The sequence below is a fragment of the Castanea sativa genome, chromosome 12, assembly GCF_040712315.1.
Source record: "Castanea sativa cultivar Marrone di Chiusa Pesio chromosome 12, ASM4071231v1".
Lineage (NCBI taxonomy): Eukaryota > Viridiplantae > Streptophyta > Magnoliopsida > Fagales > Fagaceae > Castanea > Castanea sativa.
In genome coordinates, this window is record NC_134024.1 from 39789552 (window position 1) to 39800543 (window position 10992).

Consider the following 10992-nt stretch of genomic DNA (forward strand, 5'->3'; position numbering starts at 1 on the left):
ATTTTGAGAGAGAAACCCTAGAGAAAAACAAGATTAACTCATCCACAATCTTCATCCTTTGATTCTCCAAATTCCTCTACTTTCACTCTCTCAGTTGTTACATCCTTGAGAGGTACATTTTAGCCAAATCCTTTTTTCACCATACCCATATCTGTGAGAATGTTATTTGGTGTTTGGGAAGCAGTTAGGAAGGGATCAATTGATATTGGTTGATGCTATGGGTTATAGCGAAGCCCGGTAAGCTAGAGAAGACAAAGGTTCGGTGTAACCTCGTTGGAGTAGGAGCTTGGAGGGCTTAGGTACATTGGGTAGATTAGGCTTGGAGGGTCTTCTGCTGTTCATGTATCCCAACTTCATTCTCTAGTGGATTATTGACCGCTTGGAGGGCGGCAGAGAGGTTTTACGCCGAGGACTTCAGTTTCCTCTTCGATAACACATCGCTGTGTTGTCTTTGTGTTTGCATCTCTCTTCCCTTAATCTTTACATTTAATTGCTGATGTGGTTGTGATTAATTATGGTTTAGATTGTTTTACCAATTTTGATTTAGCTTATTTTCATATTCCGCACATACATTGTTTGATAATAAACTTGTGTTGGTAATTTGTATTTTGGGGGTCTAAACGTTCATAGATGCTTTACACACTTTTTGAACATTCAATTGGTATCAGAGTGGGTACGATTGTTGTGGATTAAATACCTAAGTGTGATCCTTGACCCCTTGTGTTTATTTGTCATGGATAGTGCTTTGCATGCCTTTATGCATGTTTTGGATGTTGATGAATGTAACATGCCACGTATTTGTGAAAATGCCTTTATGAGTGATAATCCTCATTATTGTGATGTTATATTACATGAATCTTTGGATGTTGTTGATATTCCTAACATCAAACTCTTGAAGAAAAATGCTAAGAAGTTTCAAAAGAATTTCAGCAAGTTTATTTGTGAAAAGGATGATTTGATTGCTAAGCTCAATGAATCCAATAAATTGGTTGAAAAGTACAAGAAACTTGCTAAACATTCTCTTCAAAAACTAAAGGAGTTTGAATGTTTGAATATGGACTTGGATGCTAAACTTGTTTTGTCCAACAAACTAGTTGATGATCTTAAATGTGAAAATGAATCTCTTAAGATGCATGCCAAGTGTATGATTGCTGAACCTACTGTAAAAATAATGAAAATATTTATTGCAATCATGTTGTGGTACCCGATTTTGTGCATATTGTGTATTCTACCTCAATGGACAAATTGGTGTACATTCCTCCACAAAAAAAAAAAAAAAAAAACAAAACAAAACAAAACAAAAAGTGGAGAGAAAGGCTCTTAAGCCAAAACCTCCATTTAGGTCTCAATCGAAGGTTGTGAATGGATCTACGTTGCGGTGTAATCGGTCACATAAGACCTCAATGCTCCAAGTTGAAGAGAGGACAAAACCATGTTGCTAGATCCCTTCCCAAAAAGCCTAGTGGACCTAAATGCATTGCTTGTCACCATTGTGGTGCCTTTGGTCATCTAAGACCTCAATGCTCTAAGTTTCATGTTTTTTAAATAATCAAAAGAAAAGAGAAACTTAAGCTTCTTTGAAATTGTGCTAAAAAGGGTAAACTGGATTTGAGTGAAAATAGTATGTTGTTAAAGAAAGTGTTTAATGCTCTTAACTCCTTGTCTATGCGCATCTCCGATTCTCATTCTTCCAACCCTCGTCTTACTTCTTATGAGACACTCATTCTAAATAATCGTTCTGTTTGGATGAGGAAGGGTTCTTATGGTTGAGTTTTTGCTTTTTTGGTCCTTGATCTAATTCTTTTGATCTTTGTAGAACCCTTCATTCATTAAATGTCATATTTTCATGCATTTTGTGCATCTTGCATTTATTTGTATGCATTTCTTTTGTTTTGTTTTGTTTTGTTTTTTTTTTTTTATCTTACTTTATGTCTTTGTTTTGTGTGTGTAAAAATCCAAAACCACATAAAAAGTGAAAAATTCAAAAAGTTTGATTGTATATGTTTGAGCACATATCTCATGTAAGTTTGACCTAGTACCTTTGTACTAATGGCGTAGTGCATTTACGAGTTTAGCTTGTTTTGTATGCACATCTATCTTCGTGGGAAAAATCTTGACATCTATGTGTGATTATTGTAAATTAATCTTCAAACTTGTCATGAATGATTAGTCAATAGTCTTGTTGGTTTTAATACATGCATAGACTTGTGCCTATATATCTTCCCACACTTTTTTTTTCCTTAAAGAGCTCAACTAATGTAAATCTCAAAATGAAAAGAGATAATGAGCTGCAAAAGCCGTCGCACATACTAGTATTCGACTAGGAAAAAAGGAAAGGGACTTATATGATAATGTATGGTGCCCAAAATCCAAAGGCTTGTTCATCAATTTGAAATATAAAAAATTCCAGGCATCGATCTGAAAAAGAGATGTAAAAATAAAAAAATGATCAAATGTTATGAATTGTAAAGAAGCTAAATGAAAAGCTTCAAAGATATGTAATCATTTTCTTGTGGGAGGTCATATATGTTCATTTCTATAATTGAGATAGACCACTTAACTTAGTATTAGTTGTGTATGACTTAATTGAATTGATCATTGAAGTTTCACTCTAGACTAAGGACTATTCTACGTTTGATACACACACACAACGCACATGCTTAATGTTCAATGAATGCCTTATTCATTTGTTCGATTGTACTTGTTTAAATGTGATGTATGTGTGCTCAACTATATATGGATCAAACCAAAAAGATTTTTGATCATTTTATATGTATTTAGAAGTGATTTTATCACTCTTTGTGTTTATGTTTAGTGCTTACTATGTTTTTCATTATTTTAAACATGTTTTGTGTTGAAAAACAGGTGTCAGAGTTTTCGCGGCTCACTTGCTACTTGCCAATTGCGAAAATTTTTCAAGACTCATCTCGCGACTCGCCAATCGCGAAGCCCTAGTCGCAAGTTCATCCAGAAGCTTTCGTAACTCATCCCGCAACTCGCTTGCGACTCGCAAAAATTTTCGTGACTCACTTGGCGACTCGCCCAGTCGTGAAACGCCCAGAAACAGCTTTTTAAAGAGCGTTTCATGGGAAACCTATTTTTAAACCTCTCCCATTCTCTCTAAAACTCCTCTTTCAATATTTTTAGATCAAAACCTAATCAATTTGAATGGTTTTTAATTCCATTAACATCTCTAAGGTAATTTTAAACACTTTTCATTGATTTTAATCCTTAGATTATGTTTTGGAGAGTTTTGTGCTCTTGGTTGGGTTTTTCATCATAGGGGTTGGGTAAACTTAATTTTTGTCAAATTTTTGTATGGGTATGGTTTCTTTTTATGATTTGCTTTGGATTTTGGCCCCTTGTGGCAAAAAGAACATGTGTTAAGGGTGGATTTCATGATGTTCATGCACTGTTTCACATTGTTGTTCATAGTGTGCACGCTAGATATTTGATAAAATGCCTCTTAGACATTTTTTCGCTTGTTTGGACTCCGATAAGTATCAAACTTTGGGGTTTCTCATGTTTCCTCATGAGGAACATGCTTGGTTCATTGGTTGTGTATTTAACACACCTTGCCCACATGTGCATTTTCCATGCATAGGTCATGCATTGCACATAGCCACCTTTTGCACACACCTTTGCTACCCTTGTCATGCATTGGTCTATACATTTTTTCTTCATCCTAGCATGTTATATTTACCTTATGCTTTGTAGCATTTTGTTTTATCTTAGGTTTGAGTTTCATTTTCTCATTCATTTCGCACCCCTCATGCATCATTATCATTGTTCGTACCTTCATCTCTTGCCCTTGTTTCTCCTTGACCCTTTGTCTATTCGTGACAAAAAGGGGGAGAGTATATTCTAGAGTAGTATACTAGAGAGTTTTGTCATTTCTATATGACTCTTGTGCACATTCTTAGGGGGAGAAATTCTATTCCATAGAGGAGATGCATATACCAAAGGGGAGAAGACATTGTATTAATAAAAAAACTTTTTTTTTATTGTGTTTCTCCATGTTTGTTTTCTTGGTTGCTTTTTGGTGCTTTGAGTTATATTTAATATCTATGCTTTGTTGTTCTCATTACATTATAGTTGAGTGTTGAACATGCATACTTTCTTATGTTATTGTGCTTCATTGAATGCATGTTTAAATGATCATTTGCCTTGCTATGTGATCATTGTAGTCATTTCTATATGACTGTTTTGGTGTATGATCAAGTTGCACACATGTTTCACATCATGTATACTTGATCGCAATTTACTTGTTACATTATACTTGTCCTTTTATTACTTGCTTTACTTTGAGGGTCTAATGTGTTTCGTGCAAGTGTTTCAGGTTACAGGTATATATGTTCCAAGTTCATAACAGCTCCTATGATAGGGGGAGTGATATGATAGGGGGAGAAAGATTCAAGATATTTTATTTTGTACCTTAGCCTTGTAGCTCAGTACTTCTAGTTAATGTTATGCATTTCTTTTAGTACATCACTCTTATGCCCTTGTTAGATTTTATATCCTTGATGCAATTACCTAGTGTTGTTGTATTGGTTGAGTGTTGGACATGCAAATGATACTTTGCATTAAACTTATTTGCTTGCATGTCCGGATGTTCATTCCTTGTGAGAATGATCATTGTAGTCACTATTTATAGTGATTGCTCTTTTTTGGTCAAGTCATGCTTTACTGTTGTTATTTATTACTGCTTGATTGCATTGTACTTGCTCCATATGCATTTCAAGTTTTCTGCTTACAATGATCGTATTGTGTTGTTGTTTTCAGGAAATACTTGTTCGTATGGTTCAAGAGCCTCACAGATTCTAGAGTTAGGTGTGAGTGAGTTTTGTTCAACTGTTCTCAACTCATATGTTAAGTCTAGAGTTTGTTTTAGGGTTTTGTCACAAAATAGCCAAAGGGAGAGATTGTAAGATTGAATTTATTGGATTATTTTGTTGGCTTTATTCCGTGCCAATTCGTTTGTAATTCAGCATTTAGACACCTTTGTATTTAGGTGGGAATCATGTAATGGTAGTGTGTGAGAGAGTGTGAAGAGCTCAAGAGTGTGCACTCAAGCAGGGGCTCGCGATTGGTTCACGACTAGCGAGTCGCCAAAAAGGCACACGTGTGAAGCATGCAGGGAGAGCTGAAGAGTCACGCCAGCTATCGTACTATAGGACAAAATCTCCAGCTGGCCAGGTAGTTAGCTCGCGACTTGTTCCAGTCGCGAGCTCGAGTTGCCAGAATGCCCTCTTTGACTAAAATTGTCTTTTCACTTTCCAAACACACACCAGTATAAATACCCTTTATACCCACGTATTGTTGAGAGCTTCCAGAGAGAATTTTGAGAGAGAAATCCTAGAGAAAAACAAGATTGACTCATCCACAATCTTCATCCTTTGATTCTCCAAATTCCTCTACTCTCACATTCTCCCTTATTACATCCTTGAGAGGTATATTTTAGCCAAATTCTTTTCTCACCATACTTATATCTGTGAGAAGGTTATTTGGTACTTGGGAAGCAGTTAGGAAGGGACCAATTGATATTGGTTGATACTATGGGCTATAGCGAAATCTGGTAAGCTAGAGAAGACAAATGTTCGGCGTAACCTCGTTGGAGTAAGAGCTTGGAGGGCTTAGGTACACTGGGTAGATTAGGCTTGGAGGGTCTTCTGCTGTTCATGTATCCCAACTTCATTCTCTAGTGGATTATTGACCGCTTGGAGGGCGGCAGAGAGGTTTTACGCTGAGGACTTCAATTTCCTCTTCAATAACACATCGCTGTGTTGTCTTTGTATTTGCATCTCTCTTCCCTTAATGTTTACCTTTAATTGCTGCTGTGGTTGTGATTAATTATGGTCTAAATTGTTTTACCAATTCTGATTTAGTTTATTTTCATATTTCGCACATACATTGTTTGATAATAGGCGAAAATGCACTTTTCGTCCTTATATTTTGGACCAATTCTCATTTTGGTTCCAAAATTGATTTTGTTGCAAATTTCATCCCTAAATAAAAGAAAATTGTTTTTAAAATAGTCCCTGTCGTCAACCCATTGATGGAAACCTCCTATGTGGCAGACGGAGTGGCATGTTTGTTGACATGGTTATTAAAATATTATTAAAAATAATTATTTGGCATTTTTAAATGCCACGTCAGCATTTTAATTAATAAAAAATTAAAACAAAAAAATTTTAATTCCTCAATTTTAATTTTAATTTTAAAAGTAAAAAAAAACAAAAATTTTACTTTTTTAGTTTTAAACGATTTTTTTATTAATCTTACCCAGGTTCTAAGCTCATCTTACCTAGGTTCTTCAACAATCTCACCGAAACTGTAGCACTATGAAAAAAAAAGTATATTTTAATTTGTTCAAGCCCCTCTCTCTCTCTCTCTCTCTCTCTCTCTCTCTCGCTATAGTACCACACATAGGTTTTTGCTCTCTCATCCCTTCTTTCTCTCTTTTGCTATTGTCATGCTTCTCTCATTCTCTCCGAATCACCAAGCCACTGTCACCAAGGGTTTTTGGGTTTGGGTTAAGATTTGGGTTTTTGGGTTTAGGTTAAGATTTTGTGAAAATTAGTGAGGGTTTTTGGGTTTGGATTAAGATTTTGTGAAAAATTAGCTTCAGAGTTTGGTGCTTGGTCTGGGTTGATCTGGGTTGTGGGTTGTGATCTGGGTTGTGGGTTGATCTGGGTATGTGTAGGGGCGTGGAGGCATGGAGACGACGGTAGTGAGACGCGGAGACAACGCCAGTGGAGGCGTGGAGATCAGCTTCAAATTGGTGTGGGTTATGGCTCTTTCAAGTCGGAGTGGGTCGTGGGTCTCTATGACTTGCTCTCATCTCTCACCCTCTCTCTTTGTGTCGATGGTTGGGCCTCCACGCCGGTAAGAAGCAGAGGCCGTGGGCTACAATCTGGGCCGTGAGTCTGGGTTTATGATTTTGTGATTCTGGGTTTTAATTTTGTGTATGGTTTTGTGATTCTGGGTTTTAATTTTGTGTATGATTTTGTGATTCTGGGTTTTATGATTTTGTGATTATGTGATTCTGGATTTTTTTTTCATAAGCTCATCTTTCCAGGTTCTTCAACACTTTTCCAGTTTTTGCGTTTTGAATCGTGTGGGTTTCAGTTGTTGTGTTTTGCATAGAGAGAAAGGGGTAGAGATCCACATGGTGGAAAGTAGCAGAGCTTATATGCTCCGGCCATGGTGATTCAGCCATGAAAGGAAGAGAGAGCTATGGTGGTTGAGGTGGTGGTTGATGTTGGGTTTGATTTGGGAAGAACGGGAAGAACAAGCTGTAAAATGAAGAACAGTTGAAGAAGATGAAGAAATTTTTTGATCTCTGTTTCTTTTCTTTTTTTTTCATTTGTGTTGTTATAATTTGGGTCTGTGTTTGATCTCTATTTGTGATCAGGGTTTGTGTTTGTGTTTGATCTCTGTTTTTTTTTCTTTTTTCGTTTGTTGTTGTGATCTGGGTTTGAGTTATTGGTTGTGGGATTGTGTTCTTGTAATCTGGGTTTGAGTTCTTTATTACTGGGTTTGATTGGGAAAAACAAGAAGAACAAGTTGTAATGATTTTGTGAAAATTAATAATGATAAGTAATTTTTTTAAAAATTAAATTAGATTTAAGCTTTTTTTAATTTAATTTCTTTTTTATATAATTATCTGACATGTCTCTATTAAAAAAAAATTAAAATGCTGACTTGACATTTAAAAATGCCAAATAATTATTTTTAATAATATTTTAATGGCCACGTTAGCAAGCAGGACACTCCGTCTGCCATGTAGGAGGTTTCCATCAGTGGGTTGACAGCAGGGATCATTTTAAAAACGATTTTCTTTTTTTAGGGATGAAATTTGCAACAAAATCAATTTTGGGACCAAAATGAGAATTGACCCAAAATGTAGGAACGAAAAGTTCATTTTCATCTTGATAATAAGCTTGTGTTGGTAATTTGTATTTTGGGGTCTAAACGTTCATAGGTGCTTTACACATTTTTTGAACATTCAGAAACTAAGCAAGAGTATACGAGGCAAGGTTTACATTTCAAACTCCCAAGAATCCAAGAGATAATATAAAAAATATCCAAGCAATGAGGAGGCCGGAATTGATTTATTTCTACATAGACATCACTTCTTGGTTGTTATGCATGTTGAACTAAAATTCATGTAGTAATTTTCCAACAATGAGACATAAGGAACAAATTGTGCATGCCACATTTATGTTGTTGCTGATGCAATCAACTTTTCCCTTAGGCTTTTGAAATATGGCAACATTTCATCGCGGTCAGGAAGGTTCTCTTTGATCATGGGGTCTTCCTTGAAGCTTTTATTCCAAGCTTCTAAGCGTGGGAAGCTATTAGCTTCCATCAATTTTATACCAACTACTTCTTCCATGACTTCAAGCCAGGCAGATAACCATCCAAAGGCCAAGTCTACCAATCCAATCTTATTGCCTCCAAAAAATTTCTTCTCCCCAAGGCCATGATCTTCTATTATTTTCAACAGTTGTTTGGCTTCTTTAGTTGCCTTCTCTTGTTCTTCCCCTACACCACGAAAGAAAGCAAAAAAGGCTGGGCTCTGTGGAACCCAAATATGTGGTTATCTTAATCAACTGTTCTATTCTTGAGGTTGGAGAAGAATTCATATGGGTTCTCAAATTTTTAATGAAAATATTGTTCACTCTTGTGTTGGTTTGGTACAGTTTATTTTTATAATTTTTCGAAAATGAACTTTTTAAAATAAAAAAAAAAATTGTTTTTATAAAAAAGAGAGGTTTAATAAAGCTTTACATCAAATGGCCAAGAAAACATTGGTTTTTAATCATTAACAGTGAACTTTGTTATAAGCATTTGAAAATTTCTTGAGAAATTTGAAATAAAGGGGAAGAAAATTGCATAAATTTGAGAATTTCATTCTTCAATTGCAAATTGGCAAGCATAGAGATAAAGATATTAAAATGCAAACTATTTTTTCCTCGGAAAAAAGAAATGCATTACCTTGTCCTCTTCAAACTTTGTCCAAAACCGAGCCAAGGCCTTCTCAAAAGGGTCATTCGGTAGCAAGGGATTTTGTGGCCAAATCTCCTCAATGTACTCAAGAATAACACTTGTCTCAGCAACTGGTTTTCCGTGATGGACGAGCACCGGAACCTTCTTGTGAACTGGGTTGTACTGTAAAAGATGATCACTCTTGTTGGAAAGATCCTCCTCTACATATTCATATTTCACACCCTTGAGTTTCAATGCCCATATGACTCTATAGCAGTAAACACTAGGCCAAGCTCCCAGTAGCTTCAGTTCTTCCATTTTGTTTAGTTATATGCTCTTCTTTCTAACCAGCTAATAAGTTCATATACTTGACCAAAATGGATTAGGCTTCAAATTCAAAAGATTAGGAGAAAAGTTTTTTTTTATTAAAGTAGTTGCCATGTTTGACTCCACTTAGATAGGTCCAAATGTGGTGTAAACAGATATATTTGATCATGTATGTTAATCAAATATAAAAAAATATATCCTCTGCCCTTTCCTTCATTGACTTGATACATTTGAATGGCTGCTTAGTGTTGTTTGTTACAACTTTCAGCTTTTTGTTTTTTTGTTTCTACTTTTTTTTTTCCAAAGATCTAGCCTTAGTTTTTCAAAAATAAGCTAATTTTCAATTTTTTGTTCCATATTTTATAAATAAATTATTAAATAAACCGTATTTAAATGCATTAATTTCATGGTGCATAAGAAGCAACCATGGAAGATATAAATCCTATCAATTAACAAAGTATTTATTTATTTTTAATTTATCACTTTAGATTTTTGAAAGAGGGATCCAACAGCTAAGTGAGATGACAATAGAAAATTCGAGTTTAAATCCAAAATAATTGTTTTCATTTATTTATTCTATTTTATTTTCTTGGAAATTAGTATTTTGATTTTCTGAAGAAGTTACTTGAATTCAATTTTTTTTATTTTTTTTTTATAAAAAAGGTACTTGAATTCAGGCGGCATGTATACCAGATCCGAACTTAATCGAAGAAAGAATCTTGCTTGGCCCAAGAAATATATAAGTTTGTGCTAGAAATGGGCTAAAAGCAATCTGCTTGGCCCAAAAAAAGCCCAATAACTTAAATGGGCACAACATGCCTTCAAGTTCAAACTAGTATATTTGCTGCTATTTGGTTGATAGTGTGGCGAAAGGTGCTCAAGAACTTCCATTCAATCTTGGAACAGCATGCAGATTCAAGTTGTTTGTTTCATTGCATCCGGACTCTTATCTCCACTTCTTGATCTCTCTTAAATAATTTTTTTTTTTCATTTTATTTCTCGATAATTTGTTTTGTTTTGCTTAAGTAGTTCTTTTTTATTTTATTTTATTTTTAAAATATGATATTTAAGAAAAATGTTAGTTTTGTACTACTATTACAAGGTTTAGTAAGGATAAAGTTTCTGTTTAGTGCACTACAGTTCACTAGATCTAAAGAGGATACGGAACTAACATGTTTTTAAAATTGGATCCAAAATTGGACACGGGTCATATCTGAATTGTGTTCAATGTTTCAATGCATTGAACATGACCTAAATCTGTCTACAAATATTATTATTTATTAATAAATTTTATTTTAAAATTTTTAATTTTTCAAATTAAATTTTATTCAAAATACTAATAAAGTAGTCACATGCATTTTTAGTCCCTCACAATTTACAGAATGGTCATTTTGTCTATTATGATATCTTAGGACTACGTGAGTTTTAGTTAGATTAACTAGTGAAACCTCTTGTTGTCGAATAAGAGATTTGAAGTTTGGTCCTCACCTACACCAAAAATGAATTGGTGTCTTGATTTGACGATAAAAAATAATCATCAAGAGCCATTTTGCATTAAATAGAAAGTATAAGAGGTATATTTGAAATTAAGCCAAACTCGAGGAGCCAGTTTGCATTTTATCAAATGCCAAAGTCATGACTCTACTAATCAAGAATTGAGATTAAGAAGGATTC

General features: G+C 34.7%; 1 protein-coding gene across 1 annotated transcript; it reads right to left on the minus strand.

Moving 5' to 3' along the window:
* Window positions 1-7961: 7961 nt before the first annotated feature.
* On the minus strand, window positions 7962-9356 carry LOC142618582 (putative glutathione S-transferase). Its single transcript, XM_075791525.1, has 2 exons — window positions 9001-9356; window positions 7962-8581 (listed from the first exon to the last, which is right to left on the minus strand). Exons 1-2 carry the CDS (start codon window positions 9307-9309, stop codon window positions 8222-8224), a joined length of 669 nt encoding a protein of 222 aa, XP_075647640.1. The 5' UTR covers window positions 9310-9356; the 3' UTR covers window positions 7962-8221.
* Between the last annotated feature and the right edge of the window lie 1636 nt (window positions 9357-10992).